This window comes from Nuphar pumila, chromosome 4, assembly GCF_984573655.1.
Source record: "Nuphar pumila chromosome 4, dmNupPumi1.hap1.1, whole genome shotgun sequence".
NCBI lineage: Eukaryota > Viridiplantae > Streptophyta > Magnoliopsida > Nymphaeales > Nymphaeaceae > Nuphar > Nuphar pumila.
In genome coordinates this window covers 31,295,328-31,313,615 of record NC_143252.1, presented here as the reverse complement: position 1 = coordinate 31,313,615, position 18,288 = coordinate 31,295,328, and the positions used below count along the sequence as shown (strand labels likewise).

At 37.6% G+C, this 18,288-nt stretch overlaps 1 protein-coding gene across 4 annotated transcripts; it reads left to right on the top strand.

Annotated features, from left to right (window-relative positions):
* Nucleotides 1-1,877: 1,877 nt before the first annotated feature.
* On the top strand, nt 1,878-8,669 carry LOC149839838 (protein IWS1 homolog 1-like). 4 transcript variants are annotated; one of them, XR_016431359.1, is made up of 12 exons: nt 1,878-1,997; nt 2,193-2,673; nt 4,090-4,209; nt 4,599-4,822; nt 4,931-5,060; nt 5,242-5,304; nt 5,404-5,481; nt 5,730-5,821; nt 5,928-5,993; nt 6,084-6,237; nt 8,076-8,261; nt 8,351-8,669. XR_016431359.1 is itself a non-coding variant. In XM_090002842.1 (11 exons), exons 1-11 carry the CDS (start codon nt 1,978-1,980, stop codon nt 8,172-8,174), a joined length of 1,527 nt encoding a protein of 508 aa, XP_089858968.1. In that variant the 5' UTR covers nt 1,878-1,977; the 3' UTR covers nt 8,175-8,669. The 4 variants fall into 4 exon arrangements, 2 of the variants coding, with proteins under 2 accessions (XP_089858968.1, XP_089858969.1); XR_016431358.1 differs by having other exon boundaries at nt 8,330-8,439; XM_090002842.1 differs by having other exon boundaries at nt 8,076-8,669.
* The last annotated feature ends 9,619 nt before the right edge of the window (nt 8,670-18,288 follow it).

The window sequence follows — 18,288 nt, the reverse complement described above, 5'->3', positions numbered from 1 at the left end:
GAGTTTTGACTCAGGTTGTGCACCCGAGAGGTAATCTTGTATTCATCTCTTCCTGTGATTTCTTTGTTGTTATTCTCTTTAGCTTTGGGCAAACTATTGAACGTTGTACTCTCTACATTATACTCTTTACTCTTATTATAGTGGATTATTCTCTCCGTGCCCCGTGGATGTAGGTCGTATTGACCGAACCACGTAAACCCTTGTGTTGTGATTTGATTGTGCCTTTATTAAATTCTATATTGCATCTGCGTGAATTTTTGTTACCACAATTACTCATAATGGTGGTGGGTGGTTCTCCTTAGATTAATCCTAGCCCTAGCTCCTTCACCATTTTCTCTCAACCAATCATGGATGGTGGGTTGCTTGAGAGAACTGGTTTTTATTTAAACCGGTTCATTTCATTAAACTCATCATACACTCCTTTATGCCCTTCTTCAGGTTGCTTTGAAACCGGTTTAGGGATTCTAAACTCATTCCAACCCATTTTCAACCCACCAACCCTTACTTCAAACTGAAACCCGACCCAAATTCTCTAAATTCCACCCTATCTTTATCCAAATACCTATTATAGCCTAAATCCTTATTCAAACCAAGTGGGTCATAACCAAACTCGAAATTTCAGTCCTAACCTCACCCAAATTGGATCGTATTGGACCCAAACAAAGTAGCTATTTCAATATGAACGAAGTGTAGATTAAACCAAACAAAATAATGGGTCTAGATTTGGTTTAGACCAAACTTATTATCTCCAAACCTTAATCCAGAACCAGTCCAATCAAATTTGAGTCGAACAGGATGTTATTATCCAAACCCAGTTATAATCTAATCAGACCACGCCCATGCCTGGGCAATCACCATCCTATACAACCCGATCGAATCCTACCCATATCCAACAACCTGAATACCCAATCCAAATAAACCCTACCCAAACTCATCTTCCTATCAACCCAAGCTACAACTTCACTCAAGATTCACAATTAATTCAAACCCATTCTCTTGTCCAAAATAACTCTCAAATCTTAAGATCCAATCTCACATGCATAGAGCAAATGATCAAACATGTATTGAATATTGAAGCAAAGTTGAGACAAGAAGAAGAAAGACTCCTACATGTCCTTAAAGCTACCCATATCCAAGTAGTAAAGACCCATGTGCAATCAAGTTCTTTGGAACCTACCTTAAAACCTCTCTTAGATCTCATCCAAAGTCCTTGGATCCAAAATCATGTGATAAGTTCAAATCCATTTTGTTGAATTTTTCTAAACCCATCTTGGGCTATCGTCATATATGAAAACCCTATGAAACTAGACATAGTCATTTTGATTCAATCCCAAAAGAACCATCCCGTTTTTGCCTCATATTCAGATCCAAATTTTACCCGTACCCTCCTCAGCTAAACCAAACATGTGTTTGTTTGGATTGCATATGTAAAACACAAAACGATGAAACAAGAGATTCAGGTTTTCTCCTCGTAAACTTCTTCACACTAGATCAAACAAAAAAACATATCTATTTGATTAAGATCAACAAAAAGATATAGTTGAAGACTATGAATAGTTCACAGACTTTCAGATATATATTGAAACATATCATGTTTGATCCACACTGGTTTCTGAATCATGAAAGTTATCCTTTTTTTTTGTATTGTGGATCCTCAACTTTTAAAGTGAGACATAATTGAAAAAAATGCAAGCGAAATCTAAACTTGAGGGTAAGTTTTCTCAAACCCGAAAATAATGATGCGGGAGCAAGACCCGGGTTTGATAAGGATCCATCTTAATCCATTTTAAATTTAAGATTTTTTGGATCTTTATATTTTGATATTGAATCTATCGAATATCCAAAAGTAAAAGTATGATTTTATTTTTTCTATAAATATTTGTTGGGTGGAGGGATTAGAGAGAATTTTATGCAGTAGAGTTTTCTTCTCATCTTGAGGATCCAAGTTGCATTCCTCGAAAAGCAGATCGTTCACAGATGGGTTATGAAGATGATCCGTGAGTGTTTCAATTCTTCATGGTCTCGCCCTTTTTCGAGTTTCAATTTATGATTTGATAGGAACGTCTGTTTGAAATTTCTTCTTCGAAAACCTTTTTTTCGCCATTTCGGTTGTGGTTTCAATATCGATCGATTGGGGAATTCTGGTCTCCCTTTTACTGATCTCCCGTACTTTTTCTTTTTGGGTAATTCAGGTATCGTGATGAAGATGGGGAGCCTCTGATGGATCCCGACATGCCTTCCGATGGAGAGGATTTTCTGGAGCCCGAAGAGGAAGAAAATTGGCGGCAGGAGCGGTCGCCGACCCCCGTTCTCGATTCTGGTGGGGAGGAGGAGGAGGATGCGCCTAAGGCGAAGCCTAGGAAAAGGCTTATTAAGAAAAGCACCGCCGAGAGCACCGTCGATTTCGACGACGAGTCTGCTGCGCTGGATGACGGGGACGGGCACTCGGGGAAGTCGCAGTGGAGGGAGGATGCGGGTGGCGAGCCGCGCAAGAGGAAGAAGTCAAAGGAGGGCGGGCAGCGGAGGGAGAAGAAACCGAAGACGGAGAAGACATTTGGGAAGAGTTCGAGATCAGGTGGTAAAGGTGAAGGTTCCGAGGGATTCCACAGTCATGGTGGTGATTCGGAGATGATGAAAGAAATGTGGGATTCGATCGCCGGAGCTGATTCTGAAGTAAGATATAGTACCTATGCCATTATCTAAAAATCCTATAGTAATTCTGGTTATTAAGACATTGTTGGAAAGTTGGTTTTTCTAGATTTAGCACTTTATAAGAAAACATTTGATTTTGTGGGTTATACTAATTCTAGTATTGAAGATTCATTAAAGTTTGCTTTACGAGAAGACATTTAGTTCATTGAACAACCCTGTGATGCGTACTGTTTTATCAGATGGCAAATTTGATTTAAGTAAACTGGTGGTTTGTAAATGAATTACCAACCATTGGTTGGATAAATAGGGTCTGTCACATGTTATCAGAGCATAATCAAGCTGGACGCATCAGCCGTGAAATTTCTATCAATCGTAATTGATCTGCCAAGATAGGTCAGTATCCTGATTATTCATGTAATTGAGGAGACTGTATAGAAAGACATACCCTGTTGTCTCAGTCAGACGGAGGAAACCATATCACTTCATCTGTTTAGCATTTATTAGTGGAAAAAGTTGAAAAAGCATCACAAACAATTTCTTTTAGCAGCTTTGAACCCATGTCCATCTTTTTATTCGCAAACATATTCGACAAAGTTGGAGGGCATGGCTTACATTTTCTTTTAACAGCTTTGGTAGCATGTCCATCTTTTCGTTCTTGATTGTGTATAGTATTTGTGCATGTGAAGAGGTTTACCATTCTTTAGCGACAAACGAGTGCAGACCTATTTTAATTGGCTCCAAAAATAATGGCGTTCTTGTTTTGATGGTTGTACCATTTTTCTAAGATCAAGGAGACCTCAGTTTTAATTAGATCTTGGTCAATAGTCCTTTCATGGAAGCCTTTTTTTTTGTTTTCCACATTGAGATTTTGCATGCATATTTCCATTCCTGTCACATCTTTTGAAGTTCGTTTTCCTAGCTATCCAAATGCATTATCTGGAGACAGACTCTTCTGTTAAAGTTGTCCACTGTTCTGTGCCAATGTCTTCCTAGTTTTCCTTCTGGCTGAATGATATCTGCTCTAAAAACTTGTGGTGATTGTTCGGCTGTTATCCGCTGATATTGACATGTCTGCAATGTAGATGAAAAAATGGAGCGCATCGTTTAGAACCACCTCTGTTTTTGTTGTTTGCAATTCTGTTTCTTTGTTGACCTTTATCACTTCCTAGTTTTGTTTTGGATCATAATTGCAGTGTTGCCGTACAGTCATGCACACACAGTTGAAAGACTCTAAACTGATAAGCAGATTTTATATGCACATTTACTTGTGTATTCTCTTATTCTTATTTTTGTCTGGCTTTATCAACTGTTTATAATGATTTTATTTATACTCTCCTCATTCTTCGCTATCTTGGCTTTGCGAGTGGTCTAGCTTTTTGCACCTGAGATTTTGAATAGTGAATGATTTCCTTCTCTTCTGTTGTGGATATGGAATAGGATGACCAAGAAGGTGTAAGAACTAAGGATGACGATGCATTTATTGATGATAGCGGTGTAGACCCTGCTAATCGTTTTGGAAGTGACGATGAAGCTGGTTTTGCTGGAGATGCTCCTCAGGTTGGTTTCCTAGAGTAGTTTGAGGATATTGCTGCGTCTTGTTGTAGCCTTTTCCATGTTCTTTCCATTTTCCTTTTGTAATCTCTTTGTGCTGGACTAACAACTTGGGACATGATTTTCTGATGCTATGTAAGCCAAACCAACCCCAGATCAGATGATTGCTCTGTTTTTCTACTTATACTATATCCCCTTGTATGTTTTTTGTGATGAAAGAAAACTTCACAAAAGTGTCCATGTCCCCATGCTAGTCATATTTGTTTGGCATGGTTCCCCCAGATATGGTTGCTGCCTCTTGGGATGTAGAGTAGGAACACTTTTATGATTGTTGCCAATTTGCACTCCTGACTGAAGTTGTTTGCTACTTCTTCCTTATGGTTTGTCATTTTCAGGCAGAGGAAGGAGAGGATGATGATGAAATCAAACAGCTTTTCAAGATGGGTAAAAAGAAAAGTAAGAAAACTGAAAGAAGTGTTGAGGAAACTGCAATGCTTGTTGAGCAGTTTATGGCAAGGCTTGAAGTTGCAGCTGAGGAGGATGCAGAATTAAACAGACAGGCCAAACCTGCTATTAATAAACTGAAGATGTTGCCCATGTTAACTGACGTTCTCTCCAAGTATGCAGATTTCAGGACATTAGTACAGAATGTATTGTTGCTGCATGTAACTTTTATAATTTTGACTGATGATGGACCATGCTGATTTCCTTTTGTAAACATCTGCAGGAGACAACTGCAACAAGAGTTCTTAGATCGTGGAATACTGTCTGTTTTGAAGAATTGGCTGGAGCCTCTTCCTGATGGATGCTTGCCTAATATAAATGTTCGAACTGCTATATTGAAAATCTCAACCGATGTAAGTTTTACCTTTTTTCTACTTTATTATAAGGATGAGTTGACACACTCGAAGTCTTTAGTTTGGTCTGCAAAAATTCTTTGCTATTTTCCTGCACTTTCCTTTTAGCACAATTCTTCTTTTGGTACACTTTATTTTGGTTCTGATGATTACAGACAACTAATCTTGCTTCTGTGTTCAGTTGCCTATTGATGTCGAGCAGTATGACAGGAAGGAACAACTTAAAAGAAGTGGTCTGGGCAAGGTTTTGTGATGTTCCTCTTCCGTTTTATGTGATTTTGAAAATGTTCGTCAACTGCTCATACAGGAAGGAGCATTAGCGTAACCTTGTATTTTTGTGCAGGTGATCATGTTCTTGTCAAGGTCTGATGAGGAGACTGCTTCCAACAGAAAACTTGCTCGTGACTTAGTTGATAAATGGGTATGCTCCATGTATTTGTTTTCCGTTATAAGTTGATAGATTTTGACTTGCTTCTTTCCCCTTTTTAGTGGACACATTTGTTTTGTCTTTTTTGCCTGCTATATCTTGTTGCCTACCATATATTGATTGTGTCATAACTTTGAAATATCTTTATTATGTTTATTGAAATCAACTAATTCTTCATACATGTTTGAGTTTCATTTGCAAATTAAAAATGCTGATGCCTATGTGGAATTGATTTGGTGCAGAGTCGACCTATATTCCAAAAGAGTACTCGTTTTGAGGACATGAAGAACTATGATGATGAGAGAGTTCCCTTTCGAAGGCCACCTGTGAAGAAGTATTTGGAACAGAAAACGAAAATGTTTACCTGCTTTGTTTCTGTTGACTTCCTGGGCTAATATTCTGAGTCTCTGACATACCATTGTTACTCTTCTATTGAACAGGCCGGCTGCTAAGGCTGCAGGTCTTCAATCTAGAGATGATGATCTTGATATAGCAGCATTTTCACAGTAAGATGGGATTGTGGATCATTTTATAATTTTGATATTGCTTATGTTTTCTGTTGTGTTTCTGTGTTGATTTTTCTTCCCATTTTTTAGGGAACCAAAATCTGGGCAGTCTGCTCCCAGGTTGCATGCTTCTCGGCCAGAAGCCTTGCCTTTAGATTTTGTGGTTCGGCCTCAATCAAAGATAGATCCTGAGGAAGTTAGGGCGCGTTCTAAACACTTGAAACAAGATGAACGTCGGATAAAGGTGATTTTTTGGTTTTTCCTGGGTCTTTGATAAATTGGTTGCTATTTGCATTTGCAGCCCGAAGCAATAACGTGTTAAGTCTTTCTATTGTTGTAAATGTCCATATAGAAAGAATTTGTGGTCCTTTGTATCTGGCAACTATCTGGATCAAATTCATGGTGTTCCATTGTTGTGGTTGGCCTATACATTGTTCTGTGCTCGTGGAATTTTCTATTGCACATAACACTAGTGCGTTAGAGTTAGAATTGTAATGGAAATTGAAGACTTTAAGCTGCATATAAAATAAATCTTTGATTTTCTTTTCTTGTTTATTTATGGGGATAATCTTATGGTTAAAGAAGAGAGAATTTGTTTTGTCAAACGAGCTGCGAACTGCAGATCAATATGCTGGATTTGCAGTTTTCTTCATTAACTTCGTTGTTTTTGTTCCATTGATCATCTCTTTTACTTGTGGATTTCTAAGGTTTTTTTTTGTAGGTTATACACTGAGCAGGTCAGCTGATTTTGTGGATTTTCTCCATAAACAAGCTTGTTTAATATGTTATAGGTGCTTAATCACGTATGAAACCTCTTGGCCTATGCTGCCACTCTGAAGTTCAAGCAAAATCTACTCCTTCAATGTTGATACTTTATATCTTATTTAAGTATTTTAGAATAATGAAAGGCTATTGAAAATCTCTTAGATGAGGAATTGAATCTTCATATAAGAGGTCTCGTTTGGGTTCTAGATGAACTGAAAAAGATTGGTTCCGTTACTTAATCATTGGGTCCAATGTTTTCTTTCCGCTGTGCTGTTCGACTTTTAGAAAGTTTTTTCAAATAATCTAAATATTCAATGCGCTGCGATGCACCAAATTACAGTAGAAAGATCCTTTTTGTTCGCGTTTGACCAAAACAATCTGATCCAAAAACATGGTTTTTAATTAACAAATCATGACAAACGCATATATGTGGTCTGATTGCGTAGATAAATAACACATGCAGTTTCAACTTTCTGCATAATGGTAGTGTTGTATAGTTTCACAGGTGCATGCTCACACGCATTTGCCCCATATTTGAAGACTATGTTTCACACAGAGACATCGAATATCTTTATTTCTTTCATTCTGGTGGTTATTGAATTAGGTGGTGCATTTCCTGCAACAAAGGAAAAGCATCTTGTGTGCTGTGTTTTCTCCGGCTTTGTCTTCATTGACTTTAGCTCTTAAATGTGTTCAGAGTCACCTGCTGACCTCTCTATGCCCAGTTTTACAGATTGTTTAGGTGGAGCTGGTTTCCTTTTGGTCTTTGTGTCTAGACTGTAGAATCTGGATTGTCTCTGTTAGACCTTCACAAAATATCATCTTCTGCTAATCCAATCTTTGCACTGGTAATTTGTTACTAGTTGTTTAATATCCTATCTTTTCTGGTAGTCATTCATATTGGGACAAAATGCTGGGGCCGCATTGCCCCAGGTGTTGTGTTTTGCAAACGTGGGACAACCCTTCACTGGGCGGGTTTTGTCCCATGTTTCAAACGCCTCCTTACACAAGTCACGTGGAGTCGCTTGGTTGAAATTGTGTCGGCCATTCATTTTATCTTACGTTTTGGGTCTGTCATCTTGGTTGAAACTGTATTGGCCGTTCATTTTATCCTATGTTTTGGGGCAGTTATTCTTACATTATCTGAGCTGCTGAACAGAATTACTATATAGGACGGTTCTTGTTCCAAAAAGAAGACTTCTGCACTGTTGCTTGAATTCCTGGTCTCAGTTTTTGTTATCAGTTCTAATTAGTAGACATTATTTAGTTTTGTTCTCTATGCCATTATAAATTTTCTCATCTCATGGTTGGAATCAGATGAACAAGAAGTTGCAACAACTGAAAGCACCAAAGAAAAAGCAGCTGCAGGCACAAAAGCTCAGCGTAGAAGGCCGTGGAATGGTCAAGTTCTTCTAGAGCTCAATTGTTGTGGAATGGAAGGAATAAGGTCCTTATCGGAGTTCTATTGTTTTCCCATCTGTTTATGGGAAATTCTTGTAAATGGTGAGCGTATGAAGTTATCTATGCTTTTGCGCATCGAATTCTATTTTCTTATTAATGCTCATCCTAAGGGGTACGCACGCCGAATGAAGATACAAGGCCCTTCCTCGTTTCACATACCATAGTTGTGCACTTCGGCCGATTGGAACAGTCAAGAGGGTTTACCATTGCTAAACATGAGGTAACTCTTCCACAGAGTAACTATTCAAAGGTCTCATACAGGCTCTTAAGATTCATTTCTCTAAACACTAAGTGGTGTGTAAGTTTTGGATTGATCTGGACGCTGAAAGATACTGGGTAATTATAGAGAGGTTAATCCTTTGCATGTTTGTTTGATATTCAGTACTTTTGCTTACTAAATTTGGTGAAATTGGATTTCTGCTGGAATGCAGAAATACATTTATTCATGAAGCAGCTCTCTCTCTCTCTCTCTCTCTCTCTCTCTATTATGGTGTCTTGAAGTGTCACAAACATGGACTAGTCCATGACCCCGAATGCTGTATTTTGTCTTTGGTTGCAAGAAAGCGGTAGCCAATTCTTCCTCAAGATGGAGGCATCCAAACAGTGACTTCATTAACTTGGTGTGTTGCTCTTTACAGTATTTAAAATAACCTTTTCTATAAAACGAATTATACGTGCAAAATATTGGTACTTTTCGTGGTTTGAGAGAGGTGAATATACACAAATGTGTGTGTGTGTGTGTGTGTGAGAGAGAGAGAGAGAGGGGGGGGGGGGTTGCACACCCCCACAAACGGGTATGTCAAAGGGCCTTGTTCGATTCTGTTGTGGGTTTACCAAATCTGTCCTAGTCAGATGTGCCTTAAATTGGTGTAAGATTCGGAGTTGGAGTTTAATGTGAAATCACGCCAACCAATAATCAATTCCACAGGTTTACTTGGAAAGGCGACTAAACCTTTTGTAAGTTGTTGCTCTGCATGGATCTGTGTAGGTGGGATTTCATCATACAGTGCTGAATCTGGTGGAGCCAAAAACTTTTATCAAGCCCATCTAAATAGGCTCGCTGGTTCATGTCAATATTATTAAGATCGGTCTGAATCGGCGCGATTCTGATGGAATTGGCTCAACAGCGATTCTAAAAGGGCCTATTCAGATGTTTTTTCTTTTCTTTTAGTCGTGCTCAAATTCCCCCCAAACGTTTCTGCCTAATTCATGCACACTCCTAAGTTTTCAGCTCATCAAAGTTTTTACCTCAGTTAATCAAATGACCTTAATTATAAACTAATGTAGGATTGATCTTGGGTTAACTCAATTCATGTTTTGATGTTATCATTTTACCATTATAACTGGCAAAATAAAATTACTAGTTTGCCCTTATTTTAGAAGCATGGTCATAGTAAGTTTGACAGTTTGTAGGGCTATCGACCGAATGTTTTGGATAAATGACTACAATGTCACTTGAACCCTTCACCTCACCAATAGGAAAGAAGACACTAACCAGTACACAAAATTAAGTGTTGATTATTTATATATAGCTTAAATTACAATAAACTAATCAACTCGGCAACCACTTGACCCACCAATAACATAACCGGTCGGTTTGGTTCCTCAATAGCTGACCTAATAAATATCCGAGCTGAAACTAAATGCATTTTCATTTAACCCAAAAGTCAATCTAGTTATAGTTAACAAAAGCTTTACTATTTCAAGAATCAAAATCAATTAGTTATTGCCATGATGGTGACTATGCGAGCTCTAAGCACAACTAGGTCCATTTGGTTCCTCAATAACTGACCCGATAAATATCCAAAAACTAAATGCATTTTCATTTTACCCAAAAGCCAATCTGGTTATAGTTGACAAAAGTTTTACTATTTCAAGAATGAATGTCAATTGGCTATTGCCATGATGATGATTATGCCAATTGGATCTGTTTGGTTCCTCAAGAGAGAGAGAGAGAAATAAGCTCACGACTTGTGATAAATGAAAAAAAAAGTTTCCTAAAAATAGAAGTTTCCTAAAAACTAGGCTTCATGTGGCAAGACATATGGGTAGCATGGTCGTTTTCAAAAAATTATAGCTGAATTAATTAGAGATAATTAAATTGGAGTCATTTGATTAACCTAGGTAAAAACTTTGGTGGGCATTTGCAAACTCTTAAAAGTTTGGTGTGCACATGAATTAGGCCGAAACATTTTGGGGGGTATTTGAAAAAATTTCTATTTTCAATGTATTTTTCAAATGGCTTGTGTCATCTGATGGTAAAAAAATTGTCTATTCATCTAGTGAACCAATATTGACAACATTACTTCAATTTGTTAGATATTGCACTAAAAACACACCATATCTTTTTTTCGTTTTTTTTTAGGATAGGCAAGCTGGGGCTAGGGTTAGTCAGACCCCTAAATGTATGGAAGTAAAGAAAGAAAGAAAAAATTACAAGCTAGTTTGTCCTTCCATAGTCTGTTATCACCCATTAAACCCATGAGAGCCAAACTGTGATTAATATAATTGTTTGATTTGGGGAGATTAGAAATGCAAATGGGTCGCATTTGGGTTGGATTTAGTCATTACTGAGTTTGACCTACTCTGATTTAACATAATCGAGTCTATTAAAAAATAAAGAATTGATTGAATAAAAATTAAATAAGAGATTAGAGAGGAAAATTGAGTTCCTGTGAGCTTTTGAGGAGCAAGAAAAGAAGAAATAACACACATATATGTGGTTCGGTCAAAGACCTACATCCACGAGAAAAAACTCACATCTCCTGTCTCTCCTTTTTCCCTTTTCAATTTATTTAATATCTCAACTCACACATTAATACAGGTACATGATCCTTATAAAAAAATTTAACTACAACCAATATGAGAAATAATTAAGACGAGACAAGGATAAATGATAATTTTGAAAAGTGTAAGATTATCACATTTTTTTATAAGTGATAATCTTTAACTGCACTCCAAGATAAACAATTATCTTGAAAACTGCTATCTGTGATAGATGATATACTTTCGTATCATTATAGATTCTAATAGAGTCGAATGAACTTAGACAAAATTAGCTTAAAATTTGATATTTACACATAATTGGATTTGAATTTTATGTGATTTGAACCTTAGTTGGATTTGGTTTCAGATGCAAAACTCAATACTGAATCCAACTTATCCAATTTGGGTTAGATATTGGATTACATCTGGTCTGTTCACATCCTTAGGGGAGATGATTGCAAACAAATCTCTAAAAGGAAAGCCTGGTATCCATCAATTGAGGAATAAACGTGGACACCCTCCCAAGTGCTTGCAACAATCGATTCACTAAACCAACTCTGTCGATCCTGGATAGTTCAAAATATGTTTGGTGATGGCATGGAATCTTTTGCAAGATGCCGTTCCAACTCTGAAGCTCATCTCGAGTGCATTTAGTGAACCAGTCTAGCATATGGTAAGTACCAAACATAGTGACAAAAGTTGAAAACGGCAAAAATCTCGGGAGTCAAAAACTTGTGAGATTTTGAAATTTTTGATAAATCTGGCAAAAATCTCGGCAATATAAAATAAATAAATAAAAAAGTATAGAAAAATATAAATAAAACACATTTAAAAATGAAAATCTCGTGATAAATATCTGATAAAATGGTAAATACCGCGATATTTGTCACAGATTGAAAATCTCGCGAGAAAATGCAGTTTTAAACTTACAGGAAATTTCTCACGATATTATCGTGAGATTTTTATAAATCTCGTGATATTTGTTTTAGAGGTACCAAGTAGGGATGGCAGTGGGGCGGGGCGGGGGCGGGGGACAAGGTTTCCACCCCGCCCCGCCTCAAGATTTTATCCTCCACCCCCGCCCCGCCTCCCTGGCGGGGATGGATTTTATCCTCCACCCCCACCTTCATCCCCGTTTCATGTCCTCCATCCCCGGTTCAAACGGGGATGAGGCGGGGCGGGGAAAAGTGCACGTCCATCCCCGCCTCCACCCCCGGACGGGGATGGATTTTAACCTTCGTCCCCGCCTCCATCCCCGTTTCATACCCTTCATCCCCGGTCCAAACGGGGCGAGGCGGGGCCCCGCTTTCCCCCGGTCCACTGCCATCCCTATACTACCAAGATGGTCGTGAACTGAAAAGCCCACATGCTATTGAGATTGGTAAATAGTGAGACTATGGGGTGGGGGTGCTGGAGATGAGAGAAGATGGTATTTAATGAGGGTGTAACACATACCTCAGGAAGTGTTCGGGAATCCCATTTTGAGAGATGAGGCCGGTGTAAGGAGTGAAGATGGGTCATTTTTAATTACATTCTCACAACGATGTTGTTTACAATTCCAACCTCATCTCTCATTTTCATCTCCAATCCTATCTCCCCCTCTCATCTCTCACCAATACCGGCTCCCAAACAGAGCCTAAGAGCCATCGTTTTTATTTATGGGTGGGGTCTAATGATTTGCTTACAACCAATGTAGGAAACTTGATCCAAGAAGAGATTGAAGAGGAAGATTTTGTTTCTCTCATTGTATTTAGACCATCAATGATAAAACATGGATTGAGAGAAATGAAGCTCATCAAACAAGATATTGTTTGGAGTCTCTCAAATATACTGCACTATGATTTAATGTGAAACATAAGCATACTTTAAGAAAATTTGATGTGGACGTCTGTTTGAAATTTCTTAAAACCTTTTTTTCCTCATTAAGTTTGTGTTTTCAATATCGATAGATTGGGAATTTCTGGTTCCCCTTTTCCGATCTCTCCACTTTTTCTTGTGTTTTTTTTTTATGACTGTTTTGAGCTGACCTTGGGTACGTATCGAATAGAGAAGTTTTGCCTCTTTTGTGTCGATTGGAGTTTTCGTAACCTAACTTGAATTTAATTCAAGGCTTCAATTTTTGCATTGCTTAGTTTTTCCTTTTTTTGGGTAATCCAGGCATTGTGATGAAGATGGGGAGCCCCCTGATGGGCCCGGCATGCATTTTGTGTCACCGGCCAAGCCCAGCCGACGGAAAAGCCCTCACCAGATGTTAGTTCGCCAGCCAAGCCCAACCGACGGGAGAGCCCCCACCAACTACTGGCTCGCCTATGGTGGTGGGCGGTTCTCCTTGAACTAACCCTAGGCCTAGCTCCTTCACTCTTTGCTTTCAACCTATCGTGAACGGTGGGTTGCTTGAGAAAATCGTTTCTTATTTGAACCGGTTTGTTTCATTGAACCCATCACACACTTCTTTATACCCTTCTTCAAGTGGCTTTAAAACCAGCTGAAGGATTCCAAGCCAGTTCCAACTTCTTTTCAACCCACCAACCTTTACTTTAGACTTGAACCTGACCCAAAATCTCTAAAATCTGCTCATCTTGATCTAAATACCTATTATAGCCCAAATCCTATATTCAAACCAAGCGGGTTAGAACCAAACCCAAAATTTCTGTCCTAATCTCACCCAAACTGGATCTTATTGAACCCAAACAAAGCTTTAGTTTCAATATGAATCGAGTGTAGACCAGACCAAACAATATTATGGGTAAAGATCTGGCTCAAACCAAACTTATTATTACCAAACCTTGATTCATAACCAATCCCAATGAAATTTGAGTATAATGGGATGTTATTATCTAGACCCAATTATAATCCAATCAGATCTTGCCCATGACCAATCACCATCAAAATACAACCCAATCAAATTCTACTCATATCCAACAACTTGAATACCCAATCCAAAAGAACTTTACCCAAACCCATCTTCCTATCAACATGAGTTGCAACCTCACCCAAGATCCATAATTGATCCAAACCCATTATTTTGTCCAAAATAGCTCTCAAGTCCCAAGATCCAATCTCACATTCTTAGAGCAAATTATGAAACATGTATTGAATATTAAAGCAAAGTTAAGACAAGCATGGAGACCCCACGTGTCCTTAAAACTACTCATACCCAAGTTGGAGAAATCCATGTAAAGTCTAATTCAAAAGAACCTACCTTAAAACCTTTCTCATATCCCATCACAAACCTTTATCTAATTAAAGAAGATTTAGATCCAAAATCATGTGATGAGTTCAAATTCATTTCATTGGATCTTCCTAAACCCATCCTTAACCCTCGTATCCTCATATTTTAAAACCCTGAAACCAAACTGGAATCCATTTGATCTAATACCAAAAGAACCATCACATGCTTTACCTCCTATTCCGATCCAAACTTCACCCATACCCTCCTCACCTAAACCAAACTTGGACTTGTTTGGAGTGTATCATTGGCAACATCGAGCGCAGGATCATAAAGCGAGAGGTCCAGGTTATTTTCTCAAGAACTTCTTCACACTGTATCAAATTGAAGCTAGATGTATTTGATTAGGATCAACAAAAAAATGCAATTGAAGACTATGAATGATAGCTCCAAAGGCCTGATATGATCGATTTAGTTCTGTTATGGTTAAACATGATTTTAAATCCTGACATTACTTTGTTTATTAAGAAATCTAATGCATATATTGTTATCTTGCTTCTCTATGTTGATGACATGGTCATCAATGGAGAGAACAAATAGAGAGTTAGTTTTATTAAAAATATCTTAAAATAAAGTTTTGAAATGCTGATCTAGATTTTCGTAGATACTTTTTAGGGGATTGAGGTTGTATATTCGCTGCGTGGTTATTTACTAACTCAAGCTAAGTTTGCTACTGACATTGTTGACAGAATTGAAATTACATATGAAAAATGAATACTCCTGAAGTGATTAATGCAAAAATGAAGATACATGATAGCACACCCTTGGACGACCCCACTTCTTACTGTCAAATGATCAAGGCTCTTATTTAATCATTACCAGACCTGACATTTCTCATGCAATGCATACAACAAGTTAATTTTAGTATTCTCTTACAATTGTGTACATGCATGTTGTTATGCACATTATTAGATATTTATAAAATTGTCTTTAAAAGATTTTTTTTATCTTCTTTATCCCCACCTGACTTAATTGCCTATACTGATTTCAACTAGGGAGGGGATCTCAATGATAAATACTCAACTATTGATTTTTGTGTATTTATAGGTGACTTATTGGTATCTTAAAAATATAAAAGCCATAGAAAGTATCTATGTCATCAACTGAAGTTGATGATTATGTCATGACTACCATGACATATGAAATTGTGTGGTTGAAAAGCTTGTTAGAAGACATGGGGGTGTATATGTGGTCACCCTTAAGGTTATGCCGTGATAATAAAAACACCATCTACGTTACTGTCAATCACACATTTTATGAAATGACCAAGCATATCGATATGGATTGATACTATGTTCGTAAAGAATATCTTAAGAAGACTATCATCTTGCCATGTGTAGCATTGAAATTTCAACTAGCTGACTTCTTCACTAAGATACTTCTTTTTCCTTGGTTTCACTTCTTACTTGACAAACTTTCGGTAATTCAATTGTAAGATTGGAGAGAGTGGTAAGTTGTACATGTATACGTATTCATATATATATATATATATTTATTTCTTTCACATTTTGCATATATATATATAATATTTATAGTACTGTAATAAAAAAAACACATTAGAGGTATTTTAGTTTTTTATAGTATTGTAATAGGTTTTGCTCATTAGGGGCATAATAGTCTTTTGTATTTTTTGCATGTAAGTAAATGTTCTATATAGTCATTGAGACTTCCCCCAATGACTTTATTTCTAGTGGTTGGAGAGGTCTCAATGGCCCAATGTTGATTGTGTCTTGTATAAAGAGGAGTGTTCTCCTTCTTGTAAATTTAATGCTTTCTCAAGCATTTATTCTCAATAATATCTATATTTTTTATTTTTTGTTTTATCTCCCAAATGACTTATGTGATTGTGACTTGTGTTGACCCATAAGTGGTATATTCTTGTATTTTATATGCCCATAAGAGACACTCTTTTGTACTTTATAGTTTCATTACAACAACAACATCATCCATTTCTTGGCCCCCATCTGACTCGACACATGACATATCACTTGCTGCCACCTAGGCCTCACCCTGATAGTTGGACATTGGTGTGTGATTGCTCAACTACTTTGTTCTCCCTATATTCTTGATAATTGTTATCTGAAGAGAACTCGGCATCGGCAAAACACCCTGATCAGCTTTAACATCTTGACTGGAACCAGGGCCACACATTTTCATAAGTGGCCCTCCACATCCATCGTAGAAGCACTCAATTTATCAATGCACGAGTTTTTGTCATTTACAGTATTTTCTTGTTGAGTGTCAACACCATCATGAAGATCAAAGTTCAACAATGCTGCATGCAAACCAGTTTGCCCGATTCTTCTTATCGTTATGAGACTGGAGGTTGGGTGTGATAGTGCACCTTCACTTGTTGCCATTCATCCGATGATGGGAACAATAGGCTCCTTGTATAAGGAAACCACTTTGCACAAAGCCGAAATTGCAGCGGAATGAAGGCCTCGTAGTTACGCTCGAAATCGTCAGGGGGGGTCAAACTCTCAACTCTCTTCTTTACTTGCTATGAATTGTTGTGTATCTTGTGTTGTTTTTCCACACACTGTTTCACTTGCATTTATATACAAAGAAGAGAGTTCAAGCTTTGGGACACAACCCCTGGAAGAAATCCCTTCATCCCTCAAGAGACTCTTCTCTTGGAACGTAATTGTTGGAATAGCCACTTCAACAGTCACTTATGGCCATATGACCTTACATCTCCCACTTAGCTATAAGGGACTTCTTGTGTTTATATACTTGTTCTCAACCGGAACATTGCATACACGCTTTCTGAGTAATCTTTACCCATTTACCACTTAGACATATCTGAGTCCCATCTGACTCACATGTCTAGTGAAAACATCCTCAATGACTATCTTGGTTAGCGGGTCTGCTACCATGTCACTTGAAGGAACATAGTCCACTGCTATTTCCTTTTTCATAAGCATATCATGAATATATTGATACTTAACTTCAATATACTTACTTTTAGAGCTATCTGCTCCTGTTTGTATTAGTCTTATAGCAGCTTTATTGTCACAATATAGTTGAACTGGATCTTTTGGAATGTCTAATTTCAACTCATTTAAGAAATGATTTATCCACACACCAAATGTGGCTACCATGTTACAAGCTATATACTCAGCTTCCTGGGTATGCTGTGCCACACACCCTTGTTTTTTGCATGACCATGCAATTGCCTCACCTCCTAACATAAATACATAACTAGAGGTGGACTTTGCTTCACCCCTATCACCAGCAAAGTCAGCATCTGAGTATCCTACAAGCTTTAAACTATCTGATTTAGTATAGCTTAAGTTTCTTAGTTCCCTTTAGATATCGAAAAATTCTCTTCACTGCTTTTCAGTAAGAGAGCCCAGGGTGACTTTGATATCTACTTACTAGACTTGCAGTAAAGCTTAAGTCACGTTTGGTACAAAGCATTGCATACATCAAGCTTCCAATTGCCTGAGCATAGGGAACATTCAACTTTTCTTGTCCATCTTTTGGGCAATCATTCTTACTTAGTTTTTGGCCTTTTACTATAGGAGTACCTTTTGCCTTGGTACTTTCCATTCTAAATTTCTTTAGAATGTGATCAAAATATCTTTCTTGACTCAGACATAGCAATCTCGATTTTCTATCTCTGTGAATTTTAATTCCGAGGATATATGAAGCCCCACCCATATCCTTTATTTCAAATTAAGAACTTAACCATGATTTAGTCAAACTTATCATGTCTATGTCATTTCCTGTAATTAATATATCATCAACATATAAGGATAACACAGTAAACTTGCTCCCACTTTTCTTGGCATATACACAATGAACTAGACTATTTGCCTCATAACCCAATTTGGTTATAACATTATGAAAGGTCAAATACCACTGTCTTGGTGACTGTTTAAGTCCATACAAGGATTTGTTTAACTTGTATACCTTATCTTCTTGACCTTTAATTTCAAAACCTTCTGGTTGTTGCATGAAAATAATTTCATTTAATTCACCATTTAAGAAGGTGGTTTTTATATCCATTTGATATAGGTCAAGATCAAAATAAAGCTACCAATGCCAACATTATACGAATAGATGCTAATT

What these genes read in the sequence shown, in the direction of transcription:
- LOC149839838 (XM_090002842.1), top strand. Translation starts at nt 1,978, where the DNA reads ATGGGTTATGAAGATGATCC. An exon ending in AAAGAAGTGGTCTGGGCAAG is followed by an intron (nt 5,305 to 5,403) that starts GTTTTGTGATGT and finishes ATTTTTGTGCAG; the next exon opens with GTGATCATGTTCTTGTCAAG. An exon ending in CGAAGGCCACCTGTGAAGAA is followed by an intron (nt 5,822 to 5,927) that starts GTATTTGGAACA and finishes TCTATTGAACAG; the next exon opens with GCCGGCTGCTAAGGCTGCAG.